This window comes from Vanessa atalanta, chromosome 15 (genome assembly GCF_905147765.1).
Source record: "Vanessa atalanta chromosome 15, ilVanAtal1.2, whole genome shotgun sequence".
Taxonomy (NCBI): domain Eukaryota; kingdom Metazoa; phylum Arthropoda; class Insecta; order Lepidoptera; family Nymphalidae; genus Vanessa; species Vanessa atalanta.
Window position 1 is genome coordinate 7,584,576 of NC_061885.1, and position 17,174 is coordinate 7,601,749.

General features: G+C 36.9%; 1 protein-coding gene across 7 annotated transcripts in view; it reads right to left on the reverse strand.

Moving 5' to 3' along the window:
- Positions 1-17,174, reverse strand: part of LOC125069490 — a 30,679-nt gene that overhangs the window by 3,329 nt on the left and 10,176 nt on the right. For 3 of the 7 annotated variants that reach the window (XM_047679000.1, XM_047678999.1, XM_047678997.1), the window contains 19 exons: positions 15,567-17,139; positions 11,087-11,310; positions 9,561-9,733; positions 8,511-8,531; positions 8,114-8,239; positions 7,698-7,938; positions 7,404-7,492; positions 6,650-6,828; positions 5,642-5,778; positions 5,177-5,328; positions 4,898-5,006; positions 4,571-4,723; positions 3,926-4,081; positions 3,726-3,837; positions 3,271-3,619; positions 2,819-3,044; positions 1,423-1,515; positions 768-855; positions 46-201 (listed from right to left, as the gene is read on the reverse strand). In XM_047679000.1, coding sequence (XP_047534956.1) covers positions 46-201; positions 768-855; positions 1,423-1,515; positions 2,819-3,044; positions 3,271-3,619; positions 3,726-3,837; positions 3,926-4,081; positions 4,571-4,723; positions 4,898-5,006; positions 5,177-5,328; positions 5,642-5,778; positions 6,650-6,828; positions 7,404-7,492; positions 7,698-7,938; positions 8,114-8,239; positions 8,511-8,531; positions 9,561-9,733; positions 11,087-11,310; positions 15,567-17,109 — 4,327 coding nt within the window. In that variant the 5' untranslated portion in view covers positions 17,110-17,139. Of the gene's footprint in view, positions 1-45; positions 202-767; positions 856-1,422; positions 1,516-2,818; positions 3,045-3,270; positions 3,620-3,725; positions 3,838-3,925; positions 4,082-4,570; positions 4,724-4,897; positions 5,007-5,176; positions 5,329-5,641; positions 5,779-6,649; positions 6,829-7,403; positions 7,493-7,697; positions 7,939-8,113; positions 8,240-8,510; positions 8,532-9,560; positions 9,734-11,086; positions 11,311-13,414; positions 13,661-15,566; positions 17,140-17,174 lie in introns of those variants that run through there. The other 4 variants (XM_047679003.1, XM_047679001.1, XM_047679004.1 and 1 more) reach the window with 3 other exon arrangements.

Below are 17,174 nucleotides of genomic sequence, written 5' to 3' on the forward strand. Positions count from 1 at the left end.
GTACGGGAGCACTATACGGGAGTCCGTTCGTCGTCGGCGGCTCACCTCTGGCGTTGGCCTCGCTGACGGCCTGGCGGATCTCGTCCACGAGGTCGTTGGTGAGCTGCACGGCGTCGGGCTGCGGCGAGCTGCCGGCCGCCAGGCGCCGCTCGCGCTCCGCCAGCACCTGCTTCAGCTGCTCCGCCAGCGACGCGGGCGGACCTGCCCACGCACTCACGGTCACTCCCCACCGACACGTACTGACGTGCTTATTGGATACTTTGCACCACTTGTTACGAAATATTATAGCTCTCCTTGTGATGTTTTTATGACGACGTATCTCCTTAGCGGATTCAAATATCGTTATCATATAATATCATGACGTTTGGCAAACTTTTGCTAACACGATATTGGTGAATTCTAAATCATATTACAATTAATTTTATACTAATTTTATATATTCTCTCACATAATATTTTAGACCCAATTAGATACGTTTTGTGTACACTCAAGATTACATCTTTTATTATATTAAAAAAAAACGTACGGTACTTTTTTGATGATTTTCGTATTCACGTATGATAAATATAAATCTTAAAAACTTAATCTACCCATTTAACAAAGTGACAATTATAAGCCGATACTAGGTTACTTGTCAATTAATCACGAGCATAACATTAAACATATAACATAAGACAAACACGTGTGATGTGCGACACGAGAGTAATCAGTGAACGAAGCGTCAAACACAAAGCTAGCGGACAGCGTGCGCGGCGGGCGGGGCGTACCTGACAGCGGGTGCAGGCGCGGGTCGCGCGCGTACACCGCGTCGTCGGTGGCGCTGCCGATCGAGCTGCCGCAACTCTGACGCTCGCGCTGAGAATTACGTACATAAACCATATTCTACATTTAAAAATACATACATATAATAATTCATTTAATATATTAAATAATTGATTGAATAGGTGTTAGTAAAACCGTAAATCAACCACAGCAAGCATGGAAATACAGAAATTATCGTTCTATTTTCAATCATTTAAAGAGCACTTTCCTAAGTGAATTGTTATTTACATCATTACATTGTGAGTATCGATCGAGCTGTTATGTTAAAACAGGAATCGGTTTTTTTTCAACATTTATACGTTAAAAAAACAATTAAGTCATCATATCACATTAGAGTTAACAGTGTTAAGTATGAAATGAGTATTTTAATATTTCCATTATGTTTCATGACATCAAATTGACTAAAAATAATTCAATTTAAAAAGCACATTAATAAATTGTTTTGTAAAGCCTGAGATCGATGCAAGTTATGTCAAAATTAATCATTTGTCGTGAATTTATGTTATATATTTATATTTAATGTATCTTTTCTCCCACTAACGGATATTGAACTCTAGTTTATATGATGAATAACGTCTAGAACGTCATGTTTTTACTAACAGTGTGGTGGGAGGTGTGTGTGGGGGCTCCCGACGTGGATTCACTCAGCGATTCGTCGGCAGAGTCGTTGTATGAGTCATCTAAGCCGTCGTACTGAAAATGGTACAGTTTATTATTAGTGTTGATAGGTATTAATAGCAAAAAAATGTAATACCTATAAAAGTAATGTTTTCATTTAACGTGTCATTCGGCTTTAATGACGATATTATTCTTCGTTTCGCTACAACGCGTCTTTTAAGCTTGAACGCATAATATTTCTACTATATTTATAATTAACGTTATTTCAAACGATACCAAATAATTTAATTGTAATAATATTTTTTCACGTTCAAATATATTCTATTGAAGTAAACTAGAAAAAGCCGACCATTATTATTATTACAGAAATATTTTTTTTACTATATAGTCGTCGTAAGAAACAAAACATATTATTGATTATTATGAAACATCATAAATTATATAAATACAGATCCTAATACCTAATGTGTTGGTGAAATAGCAAAGTTCTGTATTTACAATGTATCAGATTAACCTTTAAATGCTAAATTTATAAACATGCACTACCGTAAACAGCTCAATGAAAATTGAATCAAACTAATTTAATGTTGTAATTAAAAAAAGCTACATAGAAATTAATGATAATAAATGAATACACTCTCGAAGTAACTAATTAAATGCAATATTTATGTTTTTTTATGAACGATGCTATGTATAAAGCTACGGCTTATAATATGACGATTAACTGAATACTGAATTATAAGCTCTAATAATGAAATAGCAAAATAATAATATTCTATTGTTTACGTGATGAGTTACGTCTGCCTTTAAATCACCATGGCGCCCAGGGTTTCGGCGATTTGAAGTAAAGAAAATAAAGTGATTAGTTAACACGTTCTTCAAGAGTTTCTTTTTTCTGTTTATAAAATAAATCTATTCATTATGTTATTTTCAATTACATTGGATTAGTGTCAAATGGTGTGCAGATCATGTGTATTGCTACATATGGAAGTAAATTGTAATTCGTAAATTAATCGCCAACACACAACAGAATCAATCGAGCATTTGGATGAAATTTATTTATAATTATCATCGCCCTCGATTAAAATTCGTAATCGAAAGACTATATATTGATACAACTTAGTATATTAAAGTTACTGAAAGTGGTCAACTTTGGGATAAGTCTGTCTTTTTAGACTTTTAGAGTAGCATTAAGTATTTTTTTGCGTATGATAAATAACTAGATTAGTCAAACAAATAAAATATAATTGATAAACGAGCATTAATATATAATATTTCCACTAATGCCAAAAAAAGGTTCATTCAAATTCCATTTGTACAATAAAGCGGTCAACCAAAGTATTATTATGAGTCGACACGTGTACGAGTGTGTACATACGGAGCTCGCGTTGCTGAGCGAGTGCGGCGAGTGCGTGGAGTGCGAGAGCGGCGCGTGGTGGCGGTGGCGCGCCAGGTCCGTGCGCGCGCGGTGCGCCGACGTGTCCAGCAGCGCGCCGCGCGGGACGGCCGCGTCCAGCTCGCGGGACGTCACCGCCTCGCCGCCCGCCCCGCCGCCTGTCCCGCCGCCGGTTCCGCCACTCGCCCCCGTTGCGTTTGTTCCGCTCCTGTCGGTGATCTCATATTATATTCCGGATAATATCGGGCTGCAGATGAATTCCGCGTGAGAGGCAAGCACATGAATTCTGCACTGACAATCGAAATATTCATTCCAGCGGGTAGCGATCGACCTTAACATATATTTTTACGATCCAAGGGTTTAAAAAAACTTCAATGATTTTATAACAACATTTAATTTATACGACAACAATTTGTCAAATATTTAGTACTTACAAAGTATCCGTTACAATAGCTGGAGCGGGCGCAACCGTTGTAGCGGTAATATGGCTTATAGAATTCGACGGTGGGGCGACGGCCGCTGTCGACGGGATGTTACTCGTAGTCACGTTAACGTACGACGAAGTGGTCACGTTAGCGTATGAAGTAGTTGAGACAACATTAGCATACGAAGTTACGGAGCTCGTAGTGACGATGGCTTGTGGTTTGACGACGCTTGCTGTGATCGCCGTAACGTCTCCGATGTCAGGCGCCTCGCGTTGCTTTTTATCTGACTTGTCGACTTTTGCGTACTCATCTTCTACTGGAGATAGATCGGATAGATCGCTATCGGAACTCCAAGGATCTGGAAGTGAAAATGTTTCATAATAATGTAAACATACATATGATGTTCAGATATCATACAATATGACGTTATTGCACCGAAGTGCAGAGATCTAGCGCATAATTACCATTAATCAGTAGTGGATCTGGATCTGGCCGGCGTGGGAGCGGCGGCGTTTCACGGCGAGCCGACGGTTCGTGAGGCAGCATAACTGGCAGACCCGCTTTCTTTTGAGTCTCCTGAAACAAATTGAATGCGACCGATGTTACAATAATCGAGTTCACCACCCACCCAGTACCGTGACAGCGAGCGGCGACGGCAACTCACCAGCAGCAGCACCTCGAGGCGCGCGACGCGGTCGTGCAGCGCGGACAGCGCGGCGGCGTACTCGCGGTGCGCGTCCCGCAGCGCGCCGCTCCACCACTCCTCGCGCGCGCGCACCATGGCGCGCGTGCGGCGCCACTCGCGGAGAGCGCGTCTCGCCTGCAGACCGGGTATGCACGTCACTTTCATCCATTACCATTATGCCCAATTAAGGACTCCAATTAGTGATACATTTTATAATATTGAGGATTGAGCAGTGAATATGGCTGATCCTAAATAACGTTTCACGAAGTTCGATTACAATTTTATACATATAATTATATAATTTTATTACATTTTCATACTATCATTTACGATGGGTGAACGATAGTGTAATATAATTTATAAAAAGAAAAAATAAAATCTAGATCTATATTCTATTCGGTCCTCTAATGTCAATTCAAGATCAATGTTGTTTGTACTATTTTCTGTATATGGAATGTACGAGTCATCGCACATCGGTTCGGTTATTTTAGCACTCTCCGGAGTTACCACCCCTTAACTAGCATTATTCAGCCTTTCTTCTCAGCTTAGCTTATTGTAGGATTCAACCCCTACATGGAATGACCTACAAAACAAGTAGGCCGAGAGTAAGGCCAGGCCTCGCACCTTTTCGTACTTGCGGTGCGCTCGCTGCGCGGTGTCGGCGGCGGAGGCGATGGCGCGGCGCAGGCTGTCTTGAGGGGCGCGCGTCGCGCACCAGTCGCGTACACGGGAGCTGATCTCGGTGCTGCTGCCGCCACCCGCTTCCATACCCACTACCTAAGATTTCATATAGGGTATTAATAATAATAAAGTTTACAGGTTTTGAATCTTGCGTTTAAGATAGTGGTGAAGATCAAAATTAAACCAGTAAAACTTATTTACTTGATCTAAATTATCGACGTAATAAGACAGTTCGACGATTTGATCGACGTAGTAAGTGTTAATACTGACCTCGTTGAGCAGCGCGCGCAGCTCGGTGATATCGGGATGTCGCGCGTCGACAGCGGGCGGGCTGCTCTCCTCCTCTGTCTGCTGACGTCGCTGTCGCTCGCGAGCAGATCTAGTCGATGCCAAGTTGAAATCATTTATAAATATCCTAATATTAGTAGAGGTAGGGAAACTTTTGTGTACATGTTTAATGCTGTTTATGTTTTTCAATAAATCTTAAAAAATCTTGTATGATTAAATTGCCCCCAGGGAATATATAATTCCGACCAATTTGATAATCACCTTTCTTCCCTCTCTTTGTCCGCGGCAAGTGACTGTCGTATAAGATGAGCCACTTCGCTGTTCTCGGGATCCTTCTCTCGTCCGATGAGGAACTTAACGGGACCCGAAGTGTTACGAAGGACAGACGCCGCGTAAGCTTGTGTTACGCCCACCTAAAAATAGGAATAAAACTAGTAACTTATTTAAAAAATAGTTCATCTCGCATCTAAAACAAGAGATTATTATCCATCAATTTTGACATGAATACTGGCTATAATTTAAATCTAACTGAAAAAACAACACTTTGACATGGAATTAATGCGATTTAATTAGTCAAAATGCCAAATAATCCATACTATTAACTATGGATTCGCTAAGAGTCATTCAATGAAAATTTAGTTGGGTAGAGAAGTACACTTGTCTGAGCATTTGGCAAATTCCCGTTCAGAATGGTGGCCGTATTCTGTAAGAGTATATGATACTCACGAGACTCTTCCCGTCCACCTCTATGATCTGGTCGTTGACCTGTATGCGTCCGTCGCGCGCGGCCGCTCCGCTCTCTGTGATCGTCTTCACGAAGATGCCCAATTTTTCAAGTCCAGCGTCTGCTCCCACTCCCATGCCTGATATAAAAAAATATTAGAAATTTGTAACTATAACGGAAACATGTACGGAACATAGTACATAGTCATAGTTTGAGCTTTGACTTTAAATTGTTAACTTGAAATATATCGTGAGATGAATGTGCTAATATAGACTTTATATGTCAGAAATAAAATAAAATTTGTTTTTAAATCATATTATTTGTGTTATGTAAAGTCAGAAACCAATCGAATGGTAAAAGACTGTTATTGGTCATGATATATTTGTATAAGAAATCAATTTCAATAGCAAGAGGCAATTGGAATGGACTACTTATATAATATAAACTACGAAAAGTAAATAAACAAATTTGACCTTGACATATATGATAAGAGATACATATATATTTTATCATAATATTAACCAGAAACTCGGAATATAATTGATTCAAATATCATTTTTTTCCAGTTATTGGGATGGATTATAATTTTTTTTTTATATATTTATTTAGCGGACGAGCAAATGCCACCTGATGGTAAGTGGTCACCACTGCCCAAAGACAACGGCGCTGTAAGAAATATTAACCATTCCCATCTTGGCTAATGCGCCACCAACCTTGGGAACTAAGTTGTTATGTCCCACGTGCCTGTAGTTACACTGGCTCATTCACCCTTCAAACCGGAACACAAAAATACTGTTTGGCGGTAGAATATCAAATGAGGCATTGTAGTACATATTATTCTTCTTTTCTTCTCAGTCGTGCTTGCAATTCATTTTTTAATAATGAATGGTTGAGTTGTTGCGAAATGCCGGATAAGGGTTTTTTATAAATCATATGCCACAACTCAAAGATGAGAAGAAGAGAAAGAAGAGACATGTCTCGTGGCAATGTTATTCAACGATCAGACTAACCGATAATGGAGAGTCCGAGTCCGTCTGCTCCCTTGATGAGGTCCACGGGGAAGACGTGCATCTTCTCGACGCGCTTCTCCAGCTCGTACTCGGCGGAGGCGGCCACGGGGTCCACGTCCTCGTTGCGCCGGTCGTACTCGCGCACCGAGTGCGTCGAGAACACGCGCATGGGGTCCGTGCTGCGGACACAGAGAGGGACTAATTAATTTTAGTATACATTTATAATTACAGCTACTGAGGACATCCAAGTCCAATTGATTTAATAGATGTGTGATTTTTTAAAATCTGTAAATAATAATGCACAATATATACGTATGTAACGTTTATACGCGAATATTATAGGTAGTATTATTAGTATTATTTTTCTTTCTCTTTTTTTTTCTCCCTTTTGAAGGGGTAATAAAACAGATACACGAGCCTAAGCCAAGTGTATCAGTCTTTGTAGGGTTAAGCCTATGATGATGACAGGAATTTACGTGTGAGACGGCAAGTGTTGAGAATAACTGCTTTCTGAATAAGTGTAATGGTGGATGCGGGCATTTGCAATGCGTTTAGGTTAGTCGAAAGGGTTTTTGGGATAACACCCGTTGTAGATATTACAATGGGCAAGATTTTTACATTATCTACTTGCCATTGCCTTTTTATTTCGGTTGCCAGTTCTACGTATTTTGAAATCTTTTCAGTGTATGTATTAAGAAAATTATGTGTGTTGCATTTAGTATTATTATTATTAGTTCCAAATAATCATAAGTACCTGAATTTAACTCTAGTGTTTCTCTTGACGAATACCGGTGGGTAGTAGTCGTCGTCGTCATCTTCTTCGATTGGTGGAAGACCGGCGACCTAAAAATAAAATAGATAATATTATTGTATTGTTTATTTTTGTTTTTGCATTATTTTATATCTAGATGATATGATAAATTCTGACTGATAGTTTTTACAATAACTTTTGTAGGTTTTGCTTGTATTGCATAATGTGTCTAGTCTAGTTAAAAATATTAATATATTTTAGAGGTCCGATTATTTGAAGGAATTATTCAAAAAATACCTCGGTATAAAAGTGTCCGTCTTCGAAGTAATGGATGCCGTTCTCCTCAGCGAGCTCGCGCAATGCGCGCGGCGGATAGTGCTCAAAGACGGTGGCGGGCTCGGGCTCGGGCTGCGGCTCGGGTTCGGGCTCGCGCTCGGGCTCGGGCTCCGGCTCCGGCTCGAGCGGCCGCGCGTCTCCGCCCGCACCCGTGTCTGCCTCCAGAGACACAAACTCGTAGCTCTCATCCACTGACTGCATGCTGTAAGAAAATACAATTCTATATTTATTCCGGGAAAGTTACCGTTCCCGACCATTTAATCGGCCAACTTAAGATTAGTAACGGTTATTGTCACGACTCTAATAACATTTCAAACAGTATCAAATGAATATATTTTAATTGTGATGTTGTCACTTATAAACGAAACGAATTTTACCTCTCGTAGGAGAGCACAGACTGGTAGCTGTCGTTGAGCGAGACGCCGTTGTCGTGCGGCAACGCGTGCGGAGAGAGCATGGCCACAATCTCCTGCGCTTGCTCGTCTGACAGCAGAGCTTCTTGCCTGCTCGAGACGAACGATACTTTATTAATACATGTGCTTGTCTTCCAATGCCATCAATGGAACGTCGAATTCAAGGAAAGGTATAATACGCGAGCTGTATCCTATTAATGATTCTTTATTAATAAAAAAATAATTATTAAATTAAAAACTTAATACACTACATTATGATACTTTTATACTTTTAATGGGAATGTTTCTAAAATGATATAATGAAAATCAAAAGTGAAATAGAAAAGGAAGGGAAACGACATAGATTACATAGCAAGCTTACCTAAGTTTTTTCTCCAGAATACTGCGAATGCGGTCAAGAATGAAGCGTTGTGCGCACAGGCAGCATGCAAATGATAAAAATTAAACATTTAATAATAAGCTCCAAGTAAAATTAACTAATTCTAAAAAGCATAGAAACAGTATACTTACACGTAGGTGGAGATTTGAAAACAAAGAATAAGCGTGCAACAAAAAAATCATAATATCATATAGTATTGTGCGAAAAAGAAATTAGAATTTACATACACACTAAATAACTAAAGCTTATATATGCTATAGTACTTATGAAATTATCTTAGAACACAAGAAAATAAAATCACTGAACTTATTACAAATTCAATCTTGTCCTTGAGAATATTATTTACGCATTTATTTCATTCAAGTCGATTCCTTCGTGATTTCTTTTACCGAATACGGATATACTTATCCCTTTCCTGATAAGGGAAGCATTACACAGCTGTTATTGCTCAAAATAATACAGTTAATAATTTCATTTATCGAACCAATATCCGTATACAATATAACTTAAATTATGATGCAAGATTTTAAAATATAAATTGGAAACTAACATGCAATACTTTTTACAATCATTTAATTTTGATATATATGTACTTATAACTAATATATGTTGTTACATGACAAAATGTATGTGCTACGTTGCAAAACTAAAATATTGTGTTAAATTCTCATACAGTCTACCGCATCTCAAAAACATTTCCCAAAAGAAAATAATTCTAAACATTCAAAGAGGAGGAAGAGATAGGTTTTACCATCCTTACTAATATGACATATGCAAAAATGAGTTTGTTTGTACGTTACGCTTTCACGTCTTAATTACTCAAACGATCATTATTAAATTTATACGTCATGCCGGGTACAGAAAAGAATATAGGGTACCAAGCTTCTGGGGTACCCATCTGTAAGACGCGGGTGATGCTGCGAATCGAAACTAGTTAAAAATAAGGAATGAAAGTGTAGAGGAGAGAAGTGTGGGAATGAAAAAGTGTATAGTATCTCGAAGAAGAGGAGAGTGGGGTGTACAATATCGTACCTGGAGCTCAAGAGTATCTCAGCCTCGTCGGGCGTCATGCTGTCGGGCTGCTTGTCCTCGTCGCCGCGCGCCTCGCCGGGGCCCTCCTCCGACACGCTCCATTGGCTGGTGGTCGACTTATCGAGCACCTCTATGGAGCCCTGACTCGCCTCGCTTACCACTACACCAGAGTCCTGTGATAGCGTTAGATTCTTATAGAGGTAGTTTAGTGGCGTGCAATTTAGCCCGGCGCTGTGGTCAGCGTACCTGTGCTCGACAAATATCGCTATCGGCTATGCAAATGTTTGTTTCAATATGATTGTTCAAACGCGTCTTACTTTGCTTCGAGAATTATTCTATCGTAGTTGATATTATAGCAATATTTTATATGATCCATTTAATTTAATGTTCCTCAAATCGTTTTAAAAAATATCTCATGTAAAATAAAAATACACTTATATTATTTTTATTTTATATAAACATTTATAAATAAAAAAATATTAAATATGATAATGAATTTTTTAATGAACTTAATTGTTTCATTGTTGTATAAAACGCAATATTCGACGTAATTCTATGGAAACATAGAAATAGGTTTAGTTCACTACAGACATAGCCAAGATTGGTATATAATCCGTTCTTATATTAAAATTATGAAGGATTTATGTCACAATCCATAAGTTATAATCTATACTACTTTATAATACTAAAACTTGAAGAGTAGGTAGAAATAATGTGTTGTATTAGACATATGATTTATTATAAAGACTCACAATACTAATATAACTGTGTACCTAATCAGCATGTTTATTTCAAAATTGTACTCGAAACTTTTTATAACGATTAACATATATTAAATTTGTTTTTACTTTTAAACGCGTTAATTATGAATGAAATGAAACTACAAAAAAGGTGACTTCCAAGTTTGCAACAATTATTGTTGTATTGTATTATAAATTCACCGTAAAAACGTAATGTATGCACGTTTCCTGAAGGGAAACAAGTGCATCCGCATTACTTGTAATATATTATAAGCCAACAATTCAATACCACATTCGATTAAATGAAAATATGATGTTTTTCATAAATACTATTAATTGCAAACAGTAATAGATTGTAAAATACCTATTTTGTAATAGCATTTTGTAAAAGACTAAACGTACTAAGTATATAAATCAACTGTTTGATTGGCGTTAAAATTATAAGTATTAATTTAAACGGAACATTTTAAACGACTGACAAATTAATTTATTAGTGTATTTAATTAAAATGTTTTACTAGATGCATTTTAATTTACCTATTATTTATGATATGCTATCAAATGAGAGATATTTTAAATAATATAAAAGGTGCAAAATAAACACCTGTTTATTTAATTTATACATGCTCAAAATGTAATGTTTAGCTTATATAATGGTCTTCTTCATCGTCAATACAAAGAAACTGTGGATCCAACTCGAATAGAGTACCGCTGAAAAATGCTACAATTAGAAGACATACAAGACTTATTCTAGGAACCTTTGGAGACTTTGGAAGTATTTATTCACCTGCTGCAGCACGGAAAGCGTATCGGGATCGGATCTAGCGCGCTCCGCGTCCCGTATGTCGCTGGTGAGCGGCGGTTGCGGGTCGCGATAGTCGGCAGGCTTTAGCCGTGCTACCACTTCCGGCGAGGGTTCGTTGAATCCACCCTCGTCGGACACGCTCGAAGTGCGCGAGCGAACGCGACTCGCCACCTCCTCCGTCTCCGATGACTTGCGATCTCCGCCCACTGAGAACCATGTAAGTTAATTTATATAGATCTTCTTTAATATAAATATATCGGTTAAGATAAAATAATTTTAAAAATACAAAAACAAAATTATTAGCTCTATACATACATGTGACATTCGAAAACACCCATCAAACTTAATAAATAACTCATTTGTCAAAATGAGCATGATAAAAAATTATCGCTTATCAATTATGTACGTTATCGGTTTAAATGTAAATGAAACGTAATGACGAGTCCAAGGACCCTTTATAACCTATAACTATGTAGCATATATAAGCCAAAATAACGTATATGTTAAGGGGAAAGATAAATTGAATAGGATAAAGTAGGTACTCGAACATTAGCATGCCAATACATCCAGACTTGAATGTGTGTAAAATTAAAATAGGTTAATATACATAGTTAATTTTATCTTCGGCTCTACCACAGGTGCCCCGCCTGTTGCGTTCCGACATCCGATTCGAATATATAAGAATCGGTTATACGAACTATTCACACGCCTATTTTTATTTATTCAAATGAAGACAAACGAATCCGTTACTTTCACTCTGTGAGAAAAATTTTACTATAGTGAAATGAAGCACTTTAACAAAAAAAGACCTGTAATTAAATATTCTTAATTTATTATTTTAATCTAGTATTTAAGTCATAACATTTAAATTAATTTTACAGTAATGATTTATTGTAACATATATATTATAATATAAATACAATCGTTAATTTATAATGACGGCAATAATTTCAGAGTAATAATGTTTTTTTTTCCGATATCTATATAAAAACGTTTCAAATCGTGCGTAGTGGACTTGTGAAACGTTAAATTAGTTTCGAAAACGATATAGTGGAGCGGAACGCGATCTAACTCATTGAGGCAACGAGTGAAGTTCCATTTCCACTTTACTAATTAATAAACGTCGACATTCAGACGCTTTGTTTGTTGTTAATTCTTCGGTACAGTTACTAAGCCATGCCAGGCATTGTTTACGGTATAATTCTAAACGTTAATCTAACTAAGACGGAGCCGAGTAGACTATTTATGAATGTTTAAATTGAGAACACACGATATGGACTTTTAAATTCCATTACAGAATGAGACGCTCGTTATTTATTAAGTCAACTTTCCTAAATTGGTATTCATCTTAGAGCTAAATGATGTAAACGGGTTAAGCGTCCCACGCAATACACGCATAAATAAACTAACAAATATATAATTTATATTATGTGATTCAAAGTTATTTTATGTTTGATTATAAATTTTATTTTATAAAAATCACACTATACATAGAGGACATAATATCTCCAATATTCAAAAAAATATTTCTTGACAAAAATCTACATGAATTAAAAAAAAAGCAAAGAAATTTAATGTGTAGTGCGTAAATCTAATGCATTCATCTTATAAACACAATGTACTTCTGAATACAATGCAGTAACAAAACAAATAGTATTGTAAAAAAACAATGTTTATTAATTACATTGGGTCCGTATAAAATATTCTAGCAATAAAGGTTCAGTCAACTGAATGGTGTGACGACGTGCCAAGATTGATATAAGTATGGCTTAGCGCTTTATACAAAACGAGATCCATTCATACTCGACCTATATCAGAGTATAGATAAATATTGACCATCATTTGAATCAACAATAGCTTAAAACAAAATATTCTGCAAGTCTTTTCATTATTATCATAACATATATTATATCACTTTGTTTACTTTATAATTTATTAAATGCTTAAAAATTATACTATTTCACGAAACAGTTGTTATAGTTGTACGAAATGACCATAACCATAACGTGAGAATTCTTTATTCAAAATTTAAATAAATTATATAAAAACATAATTATACCGGTATTATTTTAACGAATTAAACTTTTCAATAAAAATATTAACAAAATGATGTCATTTAAGATTCAATAAATACATTAGTTGTAGCGACAGTTTAGAATCATATGTATCAAAGAACTGTCCTGTAAATTATCAGGAGCCACAATGCACATATTATATATGTTTTTAGCTGACGCATGTCATCGCTATACTCATACTGTAAAGTAATTATCTCACTATCGATATGATGTCAAAGATGATTCCCTGACTAACCGATACAGCATCCGCAGAGGCGCATGTTGTGCGAGCGCGGGTGTGTGCACGTGACGACTTCATCGCCACGCCATCGCCCGCCCGAAGATACGGCAGCGCCTTGCACACTCACACTCACTTTTAACTCGAATCGACGTATTTTGCCAATTCACACTACACAATTAAACACCAATTCTAACACTCAATCATTTTGACGTCTTATGTTCTTAATACCTCAACACAGAATAATGAACCAAGTCCGCACTCTGAATGTTCTCATTGCCTTATAAAAATGAAATATTGATCAACAAAAAGTTTGTTATTTATTCGAACTTAATAAGTTTTGTCATATTTCTGTATTATTTACTCAAAATAAACAGTATTTATTAATATCGACAACATCTTACGATTTGTGCCGCTTCAGCCAATTTTAAAAAGTCAAATTTATATTCGAAATCTTATAAATCCAATGATATTTTGGAAAAGAAAACCACTGTTTCTTGATTTATTGCACACCGCGCTACGAAGCGGCGTGGTAGTGCTCTATTATTTTTTAAGTACAAAATAATGATTTGAATTTCATAACTAAAATAAGTTTGCCATGATTTTATTGTTTTTATGTTAAAAATATTTTATTCATAAAATATAGTTATATGAGTCAGTTGAAGGTAAAATTATCTTAGAGACAGTGAAAGAAGGTTAATAAAAAAAGATCTTACAGACAGTGTAAGAGTCTCTTAACAGAAAATGTTTACCTTTATGTCGAAAGAGATATTACAATAAATTACTTATGTATTTGCCTATATGCTTACTGCGCTTGTATAGTAGGTAAGACAACGATCACTTTCACAAGCGTCAACATCAAGAAGTAATTATTCAAAACATACAACACATTATCGTGTTCACCGAACTATATATTATTCAAATGAAATAATTTACACATGACGATAATAACATAAACACGGTCACAAACGTCACATTGGCAGCGAGATTTAAGTGGACAATTGAATTGTTAAAACGATTGTTCCAATTGGTAACGTGAAGTAAAGAGGTTAGGGAAGGGCGTGCAGGACGACGTCGCTCGGGTTACTGCGTCGTCGCGGCGGAGGCGGCGGCGCCGGAGCATCTAAATCGGGATCGACTCGCAACTCTCGCAACGACTCAAATACCTTGACTTCCTCAATATTACATTGAACCCGCTGAACACGAGACCGCCAAACGTACGTCAATCGACGCCCACTTTTACCAACTCCTTGAGTTAATTTACGTCCCACAAGTCCACAATTTTTATTTTATATTTTGAAATTACTTTTCAATGGACTGTTTTATTTTTGCTAATTTGTTATAGTAGTGATATTGAGATTTAACGATTTCTTTAGTTATATAGCTGAAACTTTATATACAGTAGTAGGGCATCGTAAAATATCGATAAAATATGTATCATATTTGAAAGATATATCATCCCGGCCCACAACAAAATCATTTTTATGTCAAGATAATGAGATAAACCTGACCTCAAGAATAGGCAATTTACCGATATTATAACCAAACACAACTACCTAACTATCGAACAATGTGAGAAATACAGCCCCTTTCTTAAAACACTATAAGCAGCCATTATAAAAACAAGGAACATTGAAGAAAATCGAGAAGAAACAGCTGATTGAAGGATAGCCAAAAACAAATGAATCACAATCATGATATCCGTCATATTGACAGATTCGAAAATGTTATGACATCTTATATATGACACAACCTGGTCGCCATTAAACAAAATAACTATGTTCTTATATTGCGTTTTGTAATATAAGTCTTTTTTTTAAACTCTCGTCATGTTATGCGAGTCATATTTATAAGATTAAGCTAAACCAAAAGCTTAACGTCTACCAAAACTCCCATTCTCTGAAATCCCCCGGTTATAGACTCTTGAGGACCTCTTGGGAAATATATTATATGTATATGGTTAATATTTATAAAATACAAATCAAAAACATATATATAGTTACTTGAATCTTGCTGCAAATAGCTATATTTTTAATGATTTCCAACTTATTTATTAAGAGATTTTTTTTGATTCGTCGAAATATCAACTGTGAGTAGATATGATTTAACTTTTTAATTTACGAATGAACCGATAACATGAATTAATAAAGTAATATTTATGACAATTTACCTTGTGATGGAGAAGCAGGCGCCGGAGATGAAGAATACGGTAGACTATGCACTGGAGAGGCTAACGGCGTCACAAGAGGAGACCCAGGTGTGTCGTCGGCTTGAGTTGCATGGATAGGCGACTCGGGCGTCGAAGATCGACGTTTACGTTTTTCGTTCCAATCACCACTACAAAGTTCACCACACAACGTTTCAAAAACATCCTCTTCTTGACTCTTTGCAGGTGATCTCAACAAAATATCACATACGTCGGGTGAAACTATTACAGAATTTTCAGTATCATTAAAGTCATTCTTCGTTATTACTTCTTCTATAAATGAAGGTATACACGAAGGTTTCAAAATATTCTGTGACATATCAATATCATCTTTTCCTATCTCTAAAACGGTTCTACTTTCAGTTTCTTCAGATTTAGAAGTATCACTTAGTATTTTTGTTTCTTCAGGTATCGGTGGTGGTGGTGATTTTGGAGCACGAATCGGTGGCGATGGTGGTATTTTAGAATACTTTGGACTTGTATCGACATTCATATCCGGTGTAATTGAAGATGACATTACCACTTTGGGGGCTTCTGTAGCTTTAGAATTTTGTAAATTAATTTCAGTCCTTGAAACAAATTCATCTATTGTGTCTATTTTTCTTTTTTCAAATTCCAGCGAAATAGAAGATCTTTCTACACATTTCCTTTCCATCAATTCTGTCTTTTGGGGTGTTTGAGGTGAACTAGAATTATCTTTTTTTGTTGTTGGTGAACATATTATGTCCGATCTTATTGTAGGTGAAATATTATTAGATCTAGGCGAAGGTAATACAGGAGCGACATTTTTTACAGGACTAGGGGACTTCGCAACATGTATACCTCGATTAACTACACAAGGAAGAGTACTAGGACGCTCTATATGAGAATCACCGGCACCAGGGGAAAGAGGTGGTGAGTAAACTCGTGACGGAACATGTCTGTCTGCAACTTCTGGCGATTTTCTGTCTTGATAACCAACATTTGTTTTATAATCCAATCTTTGTTCTTGTTCATATCTTGTCGGTCGTGACTTATTAAAATGGGCCGTCCAGTTTCTCTGTTTCTCAATCAGTTCTTTATTAAACCTTCTATCTGGCTTCTCAGGTTTAGGAAGAACACTCGGTTTAACTGGTTTCTGTAGAGGCTGTTGAGTAGCACCATTAGATAAGCGATCGCCATTAACAGCTGGTGCGAGAGTGGATGTTGGAGTGGCATTGTTCCGAGTCGGACTCACCGAGCCCGCTGAACTTGAACGGGAGCGCGAAGGAACCACCGGTAAGCCTCTTGTTCCCGCAAAACTAGCTGCCGCAGAAGGCGACTTTTCAATTCGAAAATTACGATTTTCTTCACCTAATTTTTCAAATAAAGCTCTAGCATTATTAAACCTCGCCAAATGGCTTTCAGTTCGAACCACTGTCACATCACTTCCGCGCATGTCGTCGTCGTCTCTTGACGGCATTCCTTGAAAAATATTTGCAATTTTAGAAACTTTAGTGCCTTGTGCTCGTTTCTTGCACTCCTCCATACTAGCCCGGTACGGCCGCTTCAATCCAGTCTGGAAAAGGAATTAACCAATATGAATTAACGAAA